The sequence below is a fragment of the Mirounga leonina genome, unplaced genomic scaffold (genome assembly GCF_011800145.1).
Source record: "Mirounga leonina isolate KUSES-001 unplaced genomic scaffold, KU_Mleo_1.0 Mir_173, whole genome shotgun sequence".
NCBI classification, from domain to species: Eukaryota; Metazoa; Chordata; class Mammalia; order Carnivora; family Phocidae; genus Mirounga; species Mirounga leonina.
This window is the reverse complement of record NW_023270447.1, coordinates 78,369,997-78,392,742: the sequence shown is the minus strand read 5'-3', so window position 1 is coordinate 78,392,742 and position 22,746 is coordinate 78,369,997. Positions and strand designations below refer to the sequence as shown.

The 22,746-nt window shown below is 41.9% G+C and overlaps 1 protein-coding gene across 4 annotated transcripts in view; it reads right to left on the bottom strand.

The window, feature by feature from the left end:
* Positions 1-22,338, bottom strand: part of USP48 (ubiquitin specific peptidase 48) — a 95,374-nt gene extending 73,036 nt beyond the window's left edge. For 3 of the 4 annotated variants that reach the window (XM_035019566.1, XM_035019567.1, XM_035019568.1), the window contains exon 1: positions 22,036-22,338. In XM_035019566.1, coding sequence (XP_034875457.1) covers positions 22,036-22,169 — 134 coding nt within the window. In that variant the 5' untranslated portion in view covers positions 22,170-22,338. Of the gene's footprint in view, positions 1-21,829; positions 21,982-22,035 lie in introns of those variants that run through there. The other variant, XM_035019569.1, reaches the window with a different exon arrangement.
* Between the last annotated feature and the right edge of the window lie 408 nt (positions 22,339-22,746).

Sequence of the window (22,746 nt, the reverse complement as noted above, 5' to 3'; positions counted from 1 at the left end):
TTAGAAACAAGCTACCTGCCCAATTGCAGGAAAATCGTCAGTGTTGTTTATAACAGAAAACTGTTTAGAAACAAGCTACCTGCCCAACCACAGGGACAATGTCAAAGTGTGGTACAGTGACATGATGGAATACTATGCAGCCATTAAAATTCTTTTAAGGAATACCTTGAGACATGTGACCTTGTTCAAGACAGAATTCTAAATAAACAGGATACAAAGTTATCCATTATGACTCTAATTTTGCTAAGGGGGAGAGAGTGATGTTTTTATATTTTTTGCAAAAAGTTTTTGAAAAAAGAAATCACGGGCGCCTGGGTGGCTCAGATGGTTAAGCAACTGCCTTCGGGCTCAGGTCATGATCTTGGGAGTCCCGGGATCGAGTCCCGCATTGGGCTCCCGGCTCAGCGGGGAGCCTGCTTCTCCCTCTGACCCTCTCCCCTCTCATGCTGTTTCTCTCTCGCTCTCTAAAAAATAAATAAAATCTTAAAAAAAAAAAAAAAAGAAAAAAGAAATCACGGGGCGCCTGGGTGGCTCAGTTGGTTAAGTGACTGCCTTCAGCTCAGGTCATGATCCTGGAGTCCCGGGATCGAGTCCCACATCGGGCTCCCTGCTCAGCGGGGAGTCTGCTTCTCCCTCTGACCCTCTTCCCTCTCATTCTCTCTCTCTCAAATAAATAAATAAAATCTTTAAAAAAAAAAAAAAAGAAATCACAAGGGAAATTAGAAAATACTCTGAAATTAATAAAACGTACCAAAAGTTGTGAGATGCAGCTAAATTAGTGGTTAGAGGGGAATTTATATCATTAAATGTTTAGATAGATAGATTGATTAATCAATATTTTAAAAAACTAGCCTCTGGGGTCCTTGGCTGGCTCAGCCGGTATAACATACGACTCTTGATCGCGGGTTGGTAGTTTGAGGCCCCTATGTGGGGTACAGTTTACTTAAAACAAAAAACAAAACAAACAAAAACCAGTCTCAAACCATATTTATCCCAGTTTTTAGTTATCACAAATTCCAGGAACACCAAACCGGCAAATCAACAGATACTTTATATTTTTAATTCAGTTAATTTGAATCCCCTTAGAAACTCATGTTTATGAAAACATCTGAGTAATATGTGTGGCAGTAGGACCATTCTGCTTCTCTAACCTCTCGTGAGAGCAGAAGTTAACACAAACAAGGTGGAAGAGCCAGTGACTGGGACCAGTCTGGATGCTCAGAGAGCTGCTGCATGGAGGTTTCAAACCACCAACAATAAATGTCCACTAGATAGGTCACCACCCACGGGAGTAACAGTAAACACTATCATTTCATACAACCCAAACCTACCATCTCATAAAAGCAACCAGACTTCACAGGGTGACACATGCTGTCACAGAGATGCCCAGATAATTACAGGCCCTGAGAACACTGAAATGAAAGACCAAGTCCTAGGCATCAAGCTAGGGCTCGCGGCCCAGGAGGTGACAGTTAAAGGAGAGCTTCAGAGATATAAATGCGGTGGTGGCATAAGCACGGGACCCCGCAGCAGAGATCCCGCAGGAAGGGAGGCCGTGCTGTGAGGTGAAAGTCTCCAGGGGCGCTCAGGAAGTCAGTCCGCGTGGGAGGGAAACTAAACAGCATTCGGGGCAGAGAGCTCCTGGACACAACGGCTAGAAGAGCAAGCTGGGGGAAATCGATGCAGGCTCCCCTGCCATGCTCCAAGAGGGAAGGAAGTCTTCCTGCCGCCGGCAGCTCAGCACAGCCCGTGGCTGTGCCGAGAGAAAGGTGGGAAGGCCGAGGAGGCTGCAGAAGTCAGGGGCTCCATCAGCTCACACAACACCGCAAATACCGTGAGAAGAGCTTGGACTTCATCCAGGGAGCAACAAGGGGCCAGTATAAGGTTTTTAAAAGAAAAATAATTGCAGGGCACCTGGGGGGCTCAGTCAGTTAAACATCTGCCTTTGGCTCGGGTAATGATCCCAGAGTCCTGGGATTGAGCCCCGCATTGGGTTCCCTGCTCCACAGGAAGCCTGCTTTTCCCTCTCCTCCCCGCTCATGCTCTCTCTCGCTATTTCTCTCTTGCTCTCAAATAAATAAATAAAATCTAAAGAAAAAAAGAAAAATAATCAGATTTTCACTTTAGAAAGATCCCCTAATTATGCTTCTCAACCGAAGTGGCTTGTAAGAATCACCTGAAGATCTCCCACGTTTTGCTTTGTCAATTAACACCGTTCTTGTAAAGCTCCTCCTGCTTCTTAATAAGACAAGTTTTAAGCCTCTAAGGTATTTTTCAAAGTATAAGTCTTGACTTTTCTCGTGTGTGTGTGTGTGTGCGTGTGTGCGTGTGTGAGAGAGAGAGAGAGAGAGAGACCAGTAAGAGAAATTTAAAGGGGATGTTGTGATAGTAGAAAAGATAAGAAATGAGGATTGGAAATGTAAGATGCTAGTTCAGGTAAGAAGTCAAATCAACAGTACTTGTCACTGATCATTTTTTGTCTGGTGAGGGGAAAAAAGAAATCAGGTTTTTATGAATGCAGTTGCACTTAAAATTTCTTTTAAAGGAAAAATGGAAATCACAAATAAATGCTTTGAGAGTACTCACATCTAGAATTTCATAAAATGTTCATTCATCTAACAACTTGATTTCATTTGAAATTCTGAATTCTGACCAAAAGGACCCAAGAGAAAATCAGCACGCAGTGAACAGGACAGATAAGGCATCAGGATCCTGGCTCACCATGTTTTGTAAAGTGCAGTTACCATTCTGAGGTGGGGTGACTGACTCTATAGCAGCTTTTTCCTCTGAGAGGGTCTCAAGATTAGATCTTTCACCAAAAGTTTCTCTCTTTCATCCTTCTAAGATGCAAGCTTGCTATGAAACATTTGGCAGTATTAAAATAAGCACTTTGGGGACAGCTAGGTGGCTCAGTCAGTTAAGCATCTGCCTTTGGCTCAGGTCATGATCTCAGGGTCCTGGGATCGAGCCCCACATCGGGCCGTTGCTCAGCAGGGAGCCTGCTTCTCCCTCTGCCTGCTTATCCCCCTGCTTGTGCAATCTCTCTCTCTGACAAATAAATATTTTTTAAATAAGTAAATATAAATAAAATAAGCACTTTGATCCAAAGTTTTCAATTTCTTAGAGTAGGTTGCAAAAAAAATCCTCAAAGCAAATTAACTATTAAAACAATGTCAAAAAATCTTTTACAAAGCACAGCTCAATGCCCAAGCAGAGTTCCAAAGGTCTCCAAAGGAAGAGCGCCCCTTCTCCATCATCATGATTTGAAATTGAGAATGGGGTGGGGAGAACCTCAAGGTACTAGCTCCTGCCTGTCAAAAAACACACACAAAACCAGGGGTGCCTAATGGCTCAGTCGTTAAGCATCTGCCTTCAGCTCAGGTCATGATCCCAGAGTCCTGGGATCGAGCTCCACATCGGGCTCCCTGCTCCACAGGAAGCCTGCTTCTCCCTCTTCCACTCAACCTGCTTGTGTTCCCTCCCTTGCCATCTCTCTCTCTGTCAAATAAATAAATAAAATCTAAAAAAAATAAAAATAAAAATCACAACACACTTCTCAAACTCCCATTATTCTCAGCCTTGAGATACACATGGTGCATCTTCATGGATTTTAAGTTTTGTACAACAATTAGAAGAATTTTATTAAATCAAGCAGAGCATGGAATATAGCAAAAATTCAAAAATGAAACTCCTAAAAAGATAATCAGGAGGGAAATTAAGCCCTATTAGATACTGAATAATAAGGTGACATCCCCCAAATCAAAGCAGCAATAGAGGGCACCTCACTGGCTCAGTAGGTAGAGCATCCGACTCTCGATCCCAGGGTCATGAGTTCAAGCTGAACACTGGGCGTGGAACCTACTTAAAAATAAGTATTTTCTGAAAACCCAAAACAGCATAATAGAATAAAAAGCTCAGAAACAGACCCAAATACATATGGTAATTTAGTATTCAATAAAGGCATTCAATTCACATCAGTGGAAGTAAAGACAGGACTTCTAATAAATGGTGGTTGGGACAACCAGGAAGCTATCTGAAAGATCAAATTGGACTCACACTTAACATTATACTTCAGTACACATTCTAAATGAAATGTAAATGTTTATTGAAATCATAACAACACAGAAAACATCAACAAATCTCTTTATGATCTTCGTATGAGAATGACCTTTCTAGGATTCAAAATTCAGAAGCCATAAAAGAAAAAGTTACATTAATCAATCTCAAAAACTTTCTGCATAGCAAATTGATAAGCAAAGCCAAAAAAGAATAACTGAAAAAAAGTTTTGCAACTCATGTCACACACACACAAAAATCTCACAAAGAATTCCTACAAATTGATAACGACACTAAAAATATAAAAATGGAGAAATGACATAACAGGAAGTTCAAAAAGATACAAATGGCCCTAACGCTCCATCTCTGCTGTAAGAGGAACACAAAATGAAAGTAGACAGAAACACCTTGTATAGTAACCACCAGAGCAGTTTACCTACTATTCCTCTCTCCTTCTAGATACTTTCTGATCTTTGGTGGGACTGAGAAATAAGCTCTGGGCAATGACTTGTGAGCAGAATGCATGTAATTCTATTCTAAGGCATGCATTTAACTGCTGGCACTGAAACCATCCAGAGGAACTGACAGTGTTTCAAACGGTAGCTATTACCAAGTGGCAGATATCCAAGTGACTAGGAGGAGTCCCCTCACCTCCACTCTTAAAAAAAAAAACAATTGGGGACCCAAGAGAGATGGATGCAAAAATCCAGACTATAGGGCGCCTGGGTGGCTCAGTCGGTTAAGCGACTGCCTTCGGCTCAGGTCATGATCCTGGAGTCCCAGGATCGAGACCCGCATCGGGCTCCCTGCTCAGTGGGGAGTCTGCTTCTCCCTCTCCCACTCCCCCTGCTTGTGTTCCCTCTCTCGCTGTGTCTTTCTCTGTCAAATAAATAAATAAAATCTTTAAAAAAAAAAAAAATCCAGACTATACATGAAAGTTTATAGGCAATTTTTACTTAAACAGTTAAAAACTGTAAATGATCCAAATGTCCATTAATAAAATAAACACATTAGGATTAACTCATATCACAGAATACTACTCAGGCCCCCTCCCTCAAAAATAGAATACTACTCAGGCCCCCTCCCTCAAAAAACTACTGATACATGCAACATGGGTGATTCTCAAAAATATGATGTTGAGCAAAAGAATCCAGACACAAAAAAGTAATGGAGCTGAGGAGTCCATTAATACAAAGTTCAAGAACAGACACAACAAATCTATGTAGAAAGAAATCAGAATAGTGATTACCAAAGGGAAATGGGAACTAGGTAGAAGAGAATATGAAGGAACTTTCTGGGATGATGGAAATGTCTATTGATTAGGGTGGTGATTACATATCAAAATTTAGTGAACTCCCGGGGTGCCTGGGTGGCTCAGATGGTTAAGCGTCTGCCTTCGGCTCAGGTCATGATCCCAGAGTCCTGGGATCAAGCCCCACATCAGGCTCCTGGCTCAGCGGGGAGCCTGCTTCTCCCTCTCCCTCTGCCTCTCCCCCTGCTCATGCGCTCTCTATCTCTGTGTCTCAAATAAATAAGTTAAATCTTAAAAAAAAACTTAGTGAACTCCCTTCACAAAAGCTAACTCAAAATGGATCACAGACCTAAATATAAAACAACACAAAACAATAAAACTCCTCAAAGATAACTTAGGAGAAAAATCTAGATGACCTTGGGTTTGGTGATGACTTTTTGGATACATCACCACTACATGATCCATGAAAATAAGAACTGATAAGCTGGACTTCATTAAAATTAAAATTTCTGCAATTAAAGACACTGTCAAGAGAATATAAAGACAAGCCTCAGACTTGGGAGAATAATGTGCAAAAGACACCTGATAAAGGACTGTTATTCAAAATATACAAAGAACTCTTAAAACTCAAAAATAAGGCCGCCTGGGTGGCTCAGTTGGTTGAGCAACTGCCTTCGGCTCAGGTCATGATCCCAGAGTTCCGGGATCGAGTCCCGCATCGGGCTCCCTGCTCGGCGGGGAGTCTGCTTCTCCCTCTGACCCTTCCCCTCTCATGCTCTCTGTCTCCCATTCCCTCTCTCAGATAAATAAATAAAATCTTAAAAAAAAAAAAATTAAAAAAACTCAAAAATAAAAACAACCTCATTTCAAAAAATGGGCCAAAGACCTTAACAGACACAGCACCAAAGACATAAGCATATGAAAAGATGCTCCCTGTCATATGTCAGCAGGGAAATGCACATTAAAACACCAATGCAATTCCACCACACACTTACTACAATGGCCAAAACCCAGAACTCTGATCATACCCAATGCTGGTGAGGAGGTGATCAACAGGAATTCTCATCGCTGGTAGGTATGCAAAATGATACAGCCACTTCGCAAGACTGGTGTTTTGTTCCGTTTTACAAAATTAAACATACTCTTGGCTGCCCCACCGTCTGGCCCCGCCGACCCACGACCCTACTGATGCACACACGGATGAACCTGCCCCACTCCTGGGAGCACCGTATCTGGTTCCTCCAGCACCACCACTATGAAGAAAGTGGTTCAAAAGCTCTGGCTCGGGGCGCCTGGGTGGCTCAGTTGGTTAGGCGACTGCCTTCGGCTCAGGTCATGATCCTGGAGTCCCGGGATCGAGTCCCGCATCGGGCTCCCTGCTCAGCGGGGAGTCTGCTTCTCCCTCTGACCCTCCTCCCTCTCATGCTCTATCTCATTCTCTCTCTCAAATAAATAAATAAAATCTTTAAAAAAAAAAAAAAGCTCCGGCTGGAAGCCTGCCAACCAGGCTCAACCGCATGAAGGTTTCCCAGGCAGCTGCAGATGTGAAACAATTCTGTCTGCAGAATGCCCAACACAACACCCTACTACCTGGTGTGTCTTCAAGTATGAATCCCTTCAGACCCCAGAACATCTGTTGCTTTTTGTAATAAAACAAATCTTTAGATGGTTTTATAAACCACTTTTCATGAACCAGTGAATATTCAAAGGAGAACTAAATGTGAAGTCTGTACAAAAGCTTATTCCTAGGGGCTCCTGGGTGGCTCAGTCGGTTAAGGGTGTGCCTTTGGAACAGGTCATGATCCCAGGGTTCTGGGAGGCTCCCTACTCAACAGGGAACCTGCTTCTCCCTCTCTTTCTGCCTCTCCCCCTGCTTGTGCTCGCTCACCCTCGCTCTCTCTCAAATAATAAAATAGTTTTAAAAAATTATTTAAAAAAGCTAATCCTTATAACACATGCCATATATACAAACTTCTACTTTTGTCAGTCCTTAACTTCTACGTCTCTGAATGTTCATAAATTTCTACTTCACAAGGGTAATTATTTTATATACATGGCAGCATCATACAATAAAATACTTTGTGTAAAAAAATATTAAACATACTCTTATGCCATACAATACAACAATCATGCTCATTGTGCTCCTAGGTATGTATCTAAAGGGATGGAAAAAATGTCCACACAAAAGCCTGCATACAAATATTTACAAAGCAGCTCTACACTTAATTGCCAAAACTCTGATATAACTAAGAAATCCTTAAGTAGGTGATAAATAGGTGATAGAGGATAAGTAGGTGATCAAGAACAAATAAACTATAATACAGCCAATGACATATTATATAGCACTAAAAAGAAATGAGCTATCAAGTCATGAAAAAAAAAAGCTTAACTGCATACAACTAATTCAAAGAAGCCAGTGTGAAATGACTATGTACTATTTCTAACTGTATTACATTTTGGAAAATGCAAAACTATGGAGAGAGTAAAAAGTATAGTTGGGGGATGTCAGGAAGGAGGGAAGGATGAATAGGCAGGGCAGAGGACTTTTCACCAGTGAAACTATTCCATGCTACTATATTAGTGGATGTATGTCATTATCCATTTGTCCAAACCCACAGAATGTACACACACACCACCAAGAAGAGCAAACCCTAATGTAAACTAGACACTGTGTTGGTTACTGGAAGGGGGGGGAACGGGTTAGGTTAAATAGGTGATGGGGATTACTGAGTGCATTTATTTCACTATACTGTACACCTGAAACTAACATTACACTGTATGTTAACTAACTGGAATTAAAAAAACAAAAAACTAATATCCAGCAGGAAAGAATGGAATACTACCAAATGCCACTTTTTCCCCCAGTACTAAAAAACGAAACAAAACTGGGGCGCCGGGCTGGTCAGTGGGTAGGCCATGTGGCTCTTGAGCTTGGGGTTGTGAGTTTGAGCGCCAAATTGGGCGGGGCGGGGGGGGGGGGTTGGCGAGAAAGAAAGGAAGAAAGAAAGAAAAAACCAACCTAAACTTAAAAAACAAAACCACAGACATTGGGTGATAATGAGGTGTGAACGGAGGTTCAAAGGCACTCCTCTGGGAGTGCCTGGGTGGGTTGAGTGTCGAACTCAGCAGGGAGTCTGCTTGAGATTCTCTCCCCCTCTGCTGCTCTCCCCAACAGCGATCTGGTGGGCTCTCTCTCCCTCTCTCTAAAATAAATAAATAATCTAAAAAAAAAAAGAAACAAACAAGGGGCACCTGGGTAGCTCAGTCATTAAGCGTCTGCCTTTGGCTCAGGTCATGATCCCAGGGTCCTGGGATCGAGCCCCACATCGGGCTCCCTGCTTCTCCCTCTCCCATTCCCCCTGCTTGTGTTCCCTCTCTCGCTGTGTCTCTGTCAAATAAATACAATCTTAAAACACACACACACACACACACGTAAATGTAACCTTCTGGTGGGGAACACTGATAGTGGGGAAGACTAGGCATGTGCAGGGGCAGGAGGTACACAGGTAGTCTCTATACTTCTACTCAATTTTGCTGTGACCCTAAAATTTCTAAGAAATAAAGCCTAGGGGGCACCTGGCTGGCTCAGTCGGTAGAGCATGTGACTCTTGATCTTGGGGTCGGGAGTTCAAGCCCCACACTGGGCAAGGAGCCTACTTAAAAACAAAAACAAAAAAGCAGACGCCCCTAAATACAAAATACAACAATAAAATAAAGTCTACTGAAAAAATCTGAATGAACAGGAACATTTCCACGTACATACTTTTACCTCAATTTTGCTTAAAGCTTTTGACTTCTTAAAAAAAACCTAGGAAGCTTTTAATTACTGATATAGAAATCTCTAAAGGTATAGAACAGGGTATGCGGTATGCTACATTGTGTAGAAAGGGAAGGAGTAAGAAAATGTCTGTTTGCTTTTATGTACACAAACACTGAAATAATCTGAAAGTAATGAAGGTTGTTCCTTACAGAGGATGTGGAAGAATGGGATGATGCGGGCAGCCATGGGAATGCGCATTCTCAATGTATACTTTCTAAAAATCATTTTCCTAACAAAAATATGCAAATAAAAATGAAAATCATTTTCCTATTTAAGCTATATGTCTATCAACTATTCACATAAAATTATTTTACTTTAAATTTTTATTGAAGAAGAAACTTGTTTACTTAAATTACTAAAGCACTTATTTTCCTGATGCAGTGAAAATAAAAGAGAAACAAGATAATCTGAACTCTAGGTTCTAATGACTGAAAACTAGTGTTTTTGTTCATGGTATTATTGTATCAAGGTCTCAGGTATTAGACATACAAGATATAAGCAAAAATAAAAACAAAACAGCCAAAAAAACAAGTCCCTTGGCATGTATGTCCCTCTTCTAGGATTTCTCTGACATAAATATAGAAGTCTTAGGCAAAAAAAGTTTGAGCAGCAACAGACAAAGTCAATAAAATTCAACACCAACTTTATGTTAAATATCATGGATGGAAGCCGTCCTAAAGCACTGACAATCCTTTACATAGTTTATTGGATATAAAAAAAATTATATATTTTTTAAGTTTCAGAATTCAATCAACCTTTGAGGCTCTGCCACCTAGTAAAAGGGAAATATCTTCCTTTTTCCAGACCTCAAAAGTTATGCCCCACTAAATTGGGATTAAAAAACTACACCCTATAAAAATGATCATATACCAAATACTCTTGTAAATAGCATATTAAATCAGTTGGCCTGAAATTCAAACTTCTATTAGAGAAAGGGATTAGCCAAGCAAAAGGGATTTAAAAAGTGAGCAAACTCAGAAATACTATGAATCTACTTTCTAATAGGATATTCCTCAAATTGGTATTAAAGGAAAAGTGCTGGGAGGTAGGACAGAGGTGCTAACTGGAAAGTCAAAAGTCTTTCCCTATGTGGATAGGCTTATTTAACCATTAAAATTTGGAAAATTTTTCCCCCTCCTACAGTGGAACTTAGTTCTCCAAGGAGGATGATTTGAAACATTTCTCAGGCTTTATACAATCTAGGAAATAAAGGCTTCACGTTTGAAAATAGACCTTCCAGGGGCGCCTGGGTGGCTCAGTCGTTAAGCGTCTGCCTTCGGCTCAGGTCATGATCCCAGGGTCCTGGGATCGAGCCCCGCATCAGGCTCCCTGCTAGGCGGGAAGCCTGCTTCTCCCTCTCCCACTCCCCCTACTTGTGTTCCCTCTCTGGCTGTCTTTCTCTGTCAAATAAATAAAACCTTTAAAAAAAAAAAAAAGAGAGAGACCTTCCAACTTCACTGATAAAAGATATCATTTTGATATCAAAAGATATCATTTATGGGGCACCTGGGTGGCTCAGTTGTTAGTTAAGCATCTGCCCTCGGCTCAGGTCATGATCCCAGGGTGCTTGGATCGAGCCCCGCATCGGGCTCCCTGCTCAGTGGAAAGCCTGCTTCTCCCTCTCCCACTCCCCCTGCCTGTGTTCCCTCTCTCGCTGTGCCTCTCTCTGTCAAAAAATAAATAAAATCTTTTAAAAAATATATCATTTAGGGGCGCCTGGGTGGCTCAGTCGTTAAGTGTCTGCCTTCGGCTCAGGTCATGATCCCAGGGTCCTGGGATTGAGCCCCGCATCGGGCTCTCTGCTCCGCAGGAGGCCTGCTTCTCCCTCTCCCACTCCCCCTGCTTGCGTTCCCTCTCTTGCTGTGTATCTCTCTGTCAAATAAATAAATAAAATCTTTAAAAAAAAAATTTCATACTCAATGGCAAGGACACAGAGTGACAGGGATGTTCAGGTACTATACACAGATGGTGGGAAAAATATAAAAACCTTAAGAATGTTCATCTAACTTTGGGGGCACCTGGGTGGCTCAGTCGGTTGGGTGTCCAACTCTTGCTTTCGGCTCAGGTTCTGGTATGTCACAGGCGTGGGACTGAGCCCCACATCAGGCTCTGAGCTTAGTGTGAAACCTGCTTCAGATTCTCTTCCTCCCACTCATCTACGCTCTCTCTCAAATAAATAAAATCTTAAAAAAAATGTTCATGTAACTTTTACAATCTTTATTCTAAGAAAATAAAGTAGACACTTATACGGATGCTCAGAAAGAGCGTAACAAAAAAGAGCTCAAGAAAAGGAGCGGGGGAGAAAAAGGGAGGCAGGCAAATGCCCAACAGGAAAAGTTAAATCTGGGGCACGTAAAATGGAATATATGCATTGATTAGAAATTCGTACTTTTATAAACTCTGTAATGCCCTGGGGACACATTCTTAGCATTAAGTTAAAAAGTACCTTTTCAAGGGCGCCTGGATGGCTCAGTTGGTTAAGCGACTGCCTTCGGCTCAGGCCATGATCCTGGAGTCCCGGGATCGAGTCCCATATCGGGCTCCCTACTCAGCAGGGAGTCTGCTTCTCCCTCTGACCCTCCCCCCTCTCATGCTTTCTCTCATTCTCTCTCTCGCAAATAAATAAAATCTTAAAAAAAAAAAAAAAAAGCACATAACAGGGGCACCTGGGTGGCTCAGTCGTTGAGCGTCTTCCTTCGGCTCAGGTCATGACCCCAGGGTCCTGGGATCAGGCCTGCATCGGGCTCCCTGCTCTGCGGGGAGTCTGCTTCTCCCTCTCCCACTCCCCCTACTTGTGTTCCCTCTCTCGCTGTCTCTCTCTGTGTCAAATAAAATCTTTAAAAAAAATGCACATAACAACATGATGGCATTGTTCTTACGTATATGCAGAAAAATCAAAAGGAATTATATGAAAATATTACAGTCTTGTTCTCTGGGTGGTGGCTTTTATTTGAGATGAGTTCAAGTCAGCAGTGAGCTCAGACTCCTTAGAAGCCCAATGTAACTACATTTCATTTTAGCTTATCTGTACTTCTCAAATTGGAGTGCACATCAGTGGATGTATAATAAAGCCACAAGAAAAGCATCCTGTGCCATCCTGGACTCTAAATTTCAATTAGTTTTACCAAAAAAAGGTTAAAGGAATTTTTTTTAATATTACACAGAAAACAAAAGAATTTTAGAACAAATGAGTTTTTTCTTCTATTCCATTTCTTTGTTAAGACTGTCCAAAATGTAAGAATAACTTTTTCTTAATAATTAGGTCTTTACCTTGGAAGCCAAGAGAAGTATGAGCTACAGAGGATTCTCAAAAGAAAAGTCTCATTTGGTTAATTTTTATTTTTTTCCCTATGTACGTCCTTCCCCTTCCCTTGGAATCACTACTTTTTCTATCATCAAAGATCTTTACCACTAGCAGTCCAACACTCTTCTACAATGCTAAGGTCACAGAGAACAGGAAACCCTTAAATTCTTCCAGGCCCTTACTTCCCAAATGACAAGAATAAAATAAAGGTAATCAATTCCAGGTGGACTGTAGATCTCATTTTGAAAAACAGTACAGCTTTGTAGAGGATAGTATCTGTAGGACCTGGGGGGAGGTGAATATTTCTTACACAAAACACATGCAAAAAGCAACAACTATTAAGAAAAATATTGATAAATTGGACTAAACTGAAATTAGTACTTCTGTTCATCAAAAGATGCTATTAAGAGAATAAGGTGGGGCACCTGGTTGGCTCAGTCAGTAGAGCACGACTTTTGAACAGGGTTCTAAGCTGAGCCCCATGTTGGGTGTAGAGATTACTTAAAAATAAAATCTTTAGGGGCGCCTGGGTGGCTCAGTTGGTTAAGCAACTGCCTTCAGCTCAGGTCATGATCCTGGAGTCCCGGGATCAAGTCCCGCATCGGGCTCCCTGCTCAGCGAGGAGCCTGCTTCTCCCTCTGACCCTCCCCCCTCTCATGTACTCTCTCTCATTCTCGCTCTCTCAAATAAATAAATAAAATCTTTAAAAAATAATAAAATCTTTAAAAAATAAATTTAAAAAAATTTCAATGAGGGGCACGCCTGGGTGGCTCAGTTGTTAAGCGTCTGTCTTCAGCTCAGGTCATGATCCCAGGGTCCTGGGATTGAGGCCTGCTCCTCCCTCTCCCACTCGCCCTGCTTGTGTTCCCTCTCTCGCCGTCTATCAAATAAATACATAAAATCTTTAAAAAAAAATTTTTTTTAATTAAAAAAAAATTTCAACGAGGCTTAAAAAAAATTCAACTAAGTATCTCACTGGAGGATATGTAAATACTTGAATATAAAAAGGTCAATTTCATTGGTCTTTTAAGAAATGCAAATTAAAACCACAATGAGATACCACAACACATCCATCATAATGGCTAAAATTAAACTGATTATGGTGAGGATATGTAAAAATGAACTCTCACATAGTACTCAGGAGAGTCGAATGTGATATAATCATTTTGGAAAACAGTCCGGCATTATCTAATAAGCTAAATAAACATTTATGACCCAGCAAGTCCTCTTTTATCAAAAATGTATATATATGGGAAAAAATTTATATATATGGTACCAAAAGATACGTACAAGCATGTTCACTGCAGCTTTATTCCTAACAGCCAAATACTGGAAAAATTCCAAAAGACTATTACCAGCAGAAAGGATCAAGTATACTGTAACACAATGAAATACTGCACAGCAGTAAAAATGAACACACTACTGCTACCCACAATGTGGACAAATCACCTAATCCTGAGCAAAAGAAACCAGACACAGGATGAACTACAATGTATAATTAATTGTATCCAAAGTTCCATATAGGCAAAATAATCTGTGGTGTCTAAAGTAAGGGTAGTGGTTACTTTTGAGGAAGATGTTAATGACCAGTAAGAGGCAGTAAATTAAAGATGGGTGTGTTCTGGATGCTAGCAACATTTTAATCTTGGTGATAGATACATAGATATGTTCCCCTTGTGATAATTTACCGTGTGTAATGTTATGATTTGTATACTTTTCTGTATGTAAAAAAATACATTTTATTTTTTTTTAGAGATTTTATTCATTTGAGAGAGAGAGAGAGCATGAGTTGGGGAGGGTCAGAGGGAGAAGCCGATTCCCTGCTGAGCAGGGAGCCCCATGCGGGACTTGATCCTGGGAATCCAGGATCATGACCTGAGCCGAAGGCAGTCGCTTAACCAACTGATCCATGCAGGCAGGCATTTTTTTTTTAAGATTTTATTTATGAAAAAAATTTTAATTAAATAAGAACACTAGAAAAATTCTAAGAGGAATTAAGAAGGGTCTTACCTTATCAGATATTCTAAAAATATTAATTGGAACTGTGATCGTAATAGAGATAATGAGTCAAATTAATAAGAGAAATAAAAAAAATAAAAATAGAAATAAACCCAAGTAGGGCGCCTGGGTGGCTCAGTCGGTTAAGCGGCTGCCTTCAGCTCAGGTCATGATCCCAGCATCCTGGGATCGAGTCCCGCATCGGGCTCCCCGCTCTGCGGGGAGCCTGCTTCTCCCTCTCCCTCTGCCTACTTGTGTTCTGTATCTCTCTGTCAAATAAATAAATAAAATCTTTCAAAATTAAATAAATAAATAAATAAATAAAAAGAAATAAACCCCAGTAAATATAATTTGTCATATAATAAATGTGACCTTTTTAACTAGTGAGGGAAGGCTAGATTATTCAATAAATGGTTTAAAAAACCTGAGTAGCCATTTGGTTAAAAAGTAAAATAAAGCTGGATCCCAATCTCACTCCCTAAATCAAACTAGACTGTAAAGGACAAAGACTGAATACGTAAAATGAAACCATCAATACTAAAAACATGAGTGTATATTTCTATAATCTTGGAAACTGGAAATTCAGAAACCATAAAGAAAAACATTGACAAATTTGACCACATATAAGTGAGTTTTAATGTACCAAAAGGAAAAAAACAAAAACAAAAAAAAAATGAGGAAAAAGGATCTTCAGCAGAAATATTCAATAAGCTCTTGAAAAATCAGAAAATGGTCACCAATCCAGGACACACAATTCACAGGAGAAATACAAATGGCCAACATATATAAACAGATGCTCAATGCCACTAACAACAACAAAAAAAGGGCATATGAAAGTAACATGCCATCTTTCACTATTAAAGTTGATGTTTGAAATAAGAATGCCTAGGGTGGGAAACAGGTTGAGTATAGAATGCAGTGTTTACAGTATGGCCTTTTACCACCTATCAAAATTTTAAATGGTCATCGTGCCCTTTTTCTCTTTCTCATCTTGCAACCTAAGTGAAACATTCACTCAACCAAGATACATATGTTCACAGAAACACTATCTGTATAGTATCAAAAACTGAGAACCCAAAAGTCCATCAACAGGGAACTGGTTAAATTATAACACATCAACCTCTAGACAATGAAATATTACATACCTATTAAAAAGAATAAGGTAAATTTTCTAGATGCACTAATATGGAAAAAGGTGTATTATCAAATAAAAACAAATTGCAGAAACTATGCAGTGTGACATTTCTCCCCTTTTTTCTAAAATAACAATTACATTGATTATATTCTGCCTTTTCTGTAAAATGTATGGCACACGAAGGAACTTCATCTTCTGGGGCTTTATCCCAGAGCCACTCAAGAATACTACACCAAACACATACATAGTAGGTGCCAAAATTATTTGTTGACTAAAATGAATGAATGTTTACTCCAGTAAGATATACAACAGGTACTCAAATATTTGAATTTAAAAGACATACAGAAAGAAAAAAACAATATACAGTTTTAACAATGGTTAGTTAGCCTGAGATTAAGGAGGGGCTTTGACTTTGCACAAAAATTAAGAACTAAGTATTCTGAATGTTAAAATGTTAGACAGCAGAAAAATACGTAACCATAAACAAGGATAGATAAGGACCCAAGTGTCACGGAACATAAAACACCTATTTAAACCAATTAAGATGCATAAAATTGGCAATTTTTAGATTAAAGTTGTGTTAAGTAATAAAAGAACAGGCGATAAGAATAAAAGAAGTGATCGATCATCAGTCAACAACTGTTAAAGCTGGGTAAGGGGGGGATTCATGGCACCATCCTCTCTGCTTACTATGTATGTTTAAAATTTGCATTAAGGGGCACCTGGGTGGCTCAATCATTTGAGCTAATGACTCTTGGTTTTTGGCTCACGTCGTGATCTCAGGATTGTGGGCTGGAGACTGGCCCCCGGAAGCCGGGGGTGAGGGTGCGGGGGAGTGTCAGGTTCTGCTGGGGGGAGGAGGGGGAGTCCGCTGGAGGTTCTCCCTCTACCTCTGCCCCTCCCCTTGCACACAGGCACACTCTCTCTCAAATAAATCTTTGAAAAATTTTATAAAATTTGCATTTTTTTTTAATTAAAAAGCAGGTCCCCTAACTTGCCCTGAGGGTCAGGCTCAAGGGACCAATACTGCTAAAGTGAGGAAACATGAAACAGCTGAGAAAGGCATTGCCACTGAACATCATCAGTGAAGAACAGCTGGATGAAGGAAGCTTCAGAGTGAGGCCTCGCAGCCCTCACAAGGGTTTTGGACTAGAGCTATGAGAAGTCAACTAGCATGATACTGACTTTCTAGAATGTGTTACATTTCTGTGACGCTTTAATTTTTTAAGTTATTGGTACTGTTTCTCTAATGACAACAAAAGAGACATCGTACTCCCAAGTCCAGACTGAAATTTTCATATCAAAATTTTAACTATCACAAAAAGAAACAAATTAACATATGAGACCTATCAGATCAAAAAGTGTGATTAAGGGGCACCTGGGTGGCTCAGTCAGTTAAGATTTTGACTCAATTTTGGCTCAGGTCATGATCCCAGGGTCCTGGGCTTCAGTCCTGCATCAGGCTCCCTGCTCAGCGGGGAGCCTGCTTCTCCCTCTCCCTCTGCCTGCCACTCCCCCTGCTTGTGCTCCCTCACGCACGCTCTCTCTGATAAATAAATAAAATCTTTAAAAATATATATAAAGATTTACAAATAAAATCTTTAAAAAAATTCTCTCTCCCTATGCCTCTCCTCTCCCCCATATTGTGTTGGCAATGGTATGAGGAAACAAGACATTCTTACACAGTAGGATTGTAAACTGGAACCATCATTCTGGTGGGTAATTTAGCAATATGGATCAAAATGAAAAATGCACATCTCCTTCCCAACCAATTTACTCCAAGGAACTTACTTAACTATTACCCTTGTTGTTAGCAACAACTCTGCTTTTAAGAATTAAGATTATACATAATATTTGCAGAACTCTGTAGGTATAGGTACAGGTTGCTTTCACCATGACTTTACCGAGCAGTTTCAGAAATGTAAATAGACTTGATTCATTTACTCTTTGAGAAGAACTAAACACCTCTTCAGCTCCAGAATCTCATAACAATTGTGTATGTAAAGTATAAAAAAGTATATTGATTAAAAAAGTATGTTGATAAAAATTGCTTGGACCTCAGATTATGCATGGTCTAAAAAGCACAAGCAACCAAAAACAAAAACAAACAAAAAAAAACCCACACCACAAAAAACAAAAGTTTGGACTACATAAAATTAAAACCTTTTCTACTACAAACAGTACCATCAAAAATATGAAAACACAGGGTGCCTGGGTGGCTCAGTCGTTGAGTGTCTGCCTTCGGCTCAGGTCGTGATCCCAGGGCCCTGGGATCGAGCCCTGCATCGGGCTCCCTGCTCAGTGGGAAGCCTGCTTCTCCCTCTACCACTCCCCCTTCTTGTGTTCCCTCTCTCGCTGTCAAATAAATAAAATCTTAAAAAAAAAAATACGAAAACACGACCCATAGAAATGAGAATATTTACAAATATAAGGAATTTGTATCCAACATATAAAGAACTCTTACAACTCAATAATACAAAAACCACCCTATTTTAAAACGGGCAAAGGACTTTAACAGACATTTCTCCAAAAATACACGGGAGGCCAAGAAGCACCTGAAAGATGCTGAACTTTATAGTCAGCAGGGAAATGCAAATCAAGACCACAATGAGAGGGTGCCTGGGTGGCTCAGTTGGTTAAGCAACTGCCTTCAGCTCAGGTCACGGTACCGGAGTCCCTGGATCGAGTCCCGCATCGGGCTCCCTGCTCGGCGGGGAGTCTGCTTCTCCCTCTGACCCTTCCCCCTCTCATGTGCTCTCTCTCATTCTCTCTCTCTCAAATAAATAAATAAAATCTTAAAAAAAAAAAAAAAGACCACAATGAGATACCACTTACACCCACTAGCATGGCTTTAAGAAAAAAAAAACAAGAGCAAGGATGGGGAGAAATTGGAATCTTCATACACTGTATGTAAAACAGCACAGTCACTTTGGAAAATAATCTGTCAGTTCCTCAAAATGTTAAACATAGTTTTATGACCCAGCAATTCCACTCCTACAAATATACCCAAGATAAATGAATATATTCACACAGAAACCCCTACACAAATATTCTTGGCTGCATTATTCATAGTAGCCAAAAAGTGGAAACAATCCAAATGTCCATCAACTGATGAATTGATATACAAATGTGGAAACTACATACATAAAACGGAATATTTGGCAATTTAAAAAAAATGAGAAATAGCCAACACACAAAAAGATGTTCAATTCATTAGTCATTAGGAAAATGCAAACCAAAAACACAATTAGATGCCACTTCAAATTGACTGGGAGGGGGCGCCTGGGTGGCTCAGTTATTAAGTGTCTGCCTTCAGCCCAGGTCATGATCCCAGGATGCTGGGATCGAGCCCCGCGTCAGACTCCCTGCTCAGTGGGAAGCCTGCTTCTCCCTCTCCCACTCCCCCTGCTTGTGTTCCCTCTCTCACTGTCTCTGTCAAATAAATAAATAAAATCTTTTTTTTTTTTAAGATTTTATTTATTTATTTGAGAGAGAGAGTGAGAGAAAGAGCACAAGATGGGGAGCCGGAGAGGGAGAAGCAGACTCCCCGCCGAGCAGGGAGCCCGACGCGGGACTCGATCCCGGGACTCCAGGACCATGACCTGAGCCGAAGGCAGTCGCCCAACCAACTGAGCCACCCAGGCGCCCCAATAAATAAAATCTTAAAAAAAAAAAAAATTCACTGGGATGACAAACAGAAAGTAGCATGTGCTGGCAAGGATGGAGAGAAACTGAAACCCTCACGCGTTCCTGGTGGGAATGTAAAATGAACACCACAGCAGCTGTAGAAAGCAGTGTGGCAGTTGCTCAGTTAAACATAATTACCATGACCCAGCAATTTCACTCCAGGTAGACACCCGAAAGAACTGAAAACACGTATTCTAACAAAAACTTGTAGCCAACTGTTCACAGCAGCCCAATAGCCAGAAAGTGGATATAACAAAAATGCTCATCAAGTTAACTATGTGAGGTGACAGATGTGTTTAACTACCTTGATCTTGGGGTGGTTCAGTCGGTTAAGCATCTGCCTTTGGTTCAGGTCACGATCTCAGGGTCCTGGGATGGAGCCCCGTATCGGGCTCCCTACTCAGGGGTGAGCCTGCTTCTCTCTCTCCCTCAGCCTGCCATTCCCCCTGCTTGTGCTCTCTCCCTCCCTCCCCTGTCAAACAAACAAAATCTTAAAAAAAAAAAAAAAAACAAAACTATCTTGATCTTAGCACTCATTGCACCACGTGTATATCAAATCACCATGTTGTACACTTTAAATATAGGCAATTCTGTTTGCCGAGTGTTCCTCAGTAAAGTTGGGGGGCAGATTTTTTTTTTTTTTTTAAGATTTTATTTATTTGACAGAGAGACACAGCGAGAGAGGGAACACAAGCAGGGGGAGCGGGAGAGGGAGAAGCAGGCTTCCCACGGAGCGGAGAGCCCGACGCGGGGCTCGATCCCAGGACCCCGGGATCATGACCTGAGCCGAAGGCAGACGCTTAACGACTGAGCCACCCAGGAGCCCCTGGGGGGCAGATTTTTTAAGTCCATCAACTGATGAGTAGATAAACAAAATATGGTATATATCCAAACACTGGACTATTATTCAGCCACAAAAAGGAATAAACTACTGATCAATGCTACAACATGGAAGACACTGCAAAATATGTTACATGAAAAACAGACAAAAAAAGGCTACATATTGTAGGATTCCATTTATGTGAAATATTAATAGAGGAATCCACAGAGACAGAAAGATCAGTGGTTGCTGGGGGTGGCATGAGGGGAAAATGGGAAGTGACTGTTTAAAAGGATATGGAGTCTCTTTTAAGGTGATGGAAAAGCCCTAGAATTAGACAATGGTGATGGGTGTACCACTTATAAAGGTATTTAATGCCACTTAATTGGATACTTTAAAATAAATTTGTTGCATATTTTACACACATTTTAAAATGAAATTAAATACCAACACATGCTAGAATGCAGATGACCCTTGAAAACATTAAGTGAAAAAAATCATAAAAGTCCACCTGTTTTATGATTCTATTTGCATAAAATGTCCAAGATAGGCAAATTAGGAGGCAGAAAGTTGACCAGGGGTTGCCTGGAGCTTGGAGTGGTGGTGTACAGGGGAGGACCGAGTATCAATCTAACGGCTAAAGAGCGCAGGAGGGGAAGGGGCAAAAAATGTCCTAAAATCAGATAGTGGGGACAGCTGAACAACCCTGTGAATACACGAACAAAAAAATCACTGGACAGTACATGTTAAACGAGTGAATCATACGATATGTGACTTTTATTTCGATGCCAGGCGGGAAAAAAAACCCTGCTTGGATACAAACAAACCTTGCAATTGCAACTTTAAACTCTAGGACATTACCCTTACAGCGATCCCAGCCAATTTCTACTCCTTTACTTGTGTTAAAATCAGAACTATAACAAAGTATTATTATTTTTTTTTTTTTTTTGGTTACTCTTGAATCTAATTATACACAGACTACTGTCATTCCAATACTTACGGTTGGTAGTCGATGTGTCCTCCTTGTGAGCCAGACGCCCAGAGCTTGGAATTATTCGTTTGCTTAAAGCTCCCTAACTTGAATCACTTCTGAAACTCGACTTTAATTCCAAAGCAGAGACCTTGACTTCCATTCCTTCCGGATCCCGCCGCGGAGTGTAAAAACTCCAGAAAGCCTTTACTAAATGCTTGCTAAAGTATGGCTACTGAGCATGCCCGGCTTGGCCAAGTCAATTCAACAACATTCCAGGACAAAAACTATAGTTCCCGCGTTAAAAGGTGGAAAAATATAAGAGGTAAGAACAATGCCTAAGAATTCGAACTAAAAGGCAAGGCAAGGTTCAAGGGCTAAGCAGAAGTGAAGGACAGAATTTACACAGCTCAAACTTCGTACCTGGTAAAGTGGCGCAGTCGCAACGACCCCCCCACAAAGGCTAAAACAGATGAACAAGAGACGGGAGGTCAACTGGGGGTGAAGGATACCGATGACGTAGGCTAACTATACGTTTTCCTAAATCTGCCCTATCCAGAACTAATATTAAGATGACCAAGTTTTCACCGTCAACAGTAATAAAAGATACACTGTGATGAAACTCACTTCGACGAAGTTCCCTTTCTACAATGGAAAAAACCGAGCCGTGGCCAAGATACAACCAACAACGTTTGCTAAGCTCTCAGCTCCTGCCGTCAACCATTTCCACCGCCATCTTCTAGATAAGAACCCAGAACCTTTTCTAAAGGGCTTTCAGCAGCATCACCTCCGTGCAGCGAGCCCGGGATGGCTGCGTTGCTCAGGTCGCCCAGATGCGTTAAAGAGGAAGCCTCCACCTTGCTCCTCTCTGCGCCTGCTAGATGCACACAGCTGGCCGCCGTCCTCTTTCCCCCAACATGACCCCCGGCCCCCAGTCCAGTTTTCCAAGGTCCGAAGCGAGGGGGGGCGCAAGACCCGGTGCGCGGGCCTCACCTGCACACGCCGCGGATGCAGGGCTCCAGCCAGATGCGGTAGGCGGTCTCGATGTGCTCCTGCGACACCTCCTCGGGCCGCACCGTCTCCGCCCAGCGCCAGGCCGCCTTCTCCAGCTGCAGCCGCGGGGCCATGGCCTTGGCCCGAGAAGCGCCTCCCAAGCCGGGCCGTCGCTGCTGCCGCTGCTGCTGCTGCTGCCGCCGCCCAAATGGGCTCCGCCACCTGCCAGCAATGGGGACCAGGCGATTCCTCAGCCAGCTGGCCAGTCAATCACCTGTGCGCGCCACTGCCGCCGCGCCCGCCCGCCCGCGCCCGACCCGCACGACCGGCCGCAAAGCGCCGCCGCCGACACCCGACACCCCCCGCGCCCGCAGACGTTGGAGGTGTACTCCCCGTCGCTGTGAGCGCATGCGCGTTCCCAGCAGCCTTTGCGCCTCCCCGCGCCTCTAGCCCGACTGGCGGAGAAAAGGGAAGCGGCTATTCGGGATGGTGTTGCCACGTCCTCATCGGCGCTGCTGGGGTAGCAGCGTCTCAGCTCCTGGCTAGGCTAGCATCCTGCGTACCACTAGCCTAACAAGTCGGCGCCTCGAGGGCAGAAGGCTGCCTATTCTTGCTTTCTGGTACTTCCCCTTTAACCTTGAGTCACGCGAGAAGCTACTCAACGCACACCATAGGGCCGCTGGACTGCGGGGTAGGACCTGAAACCGGGTC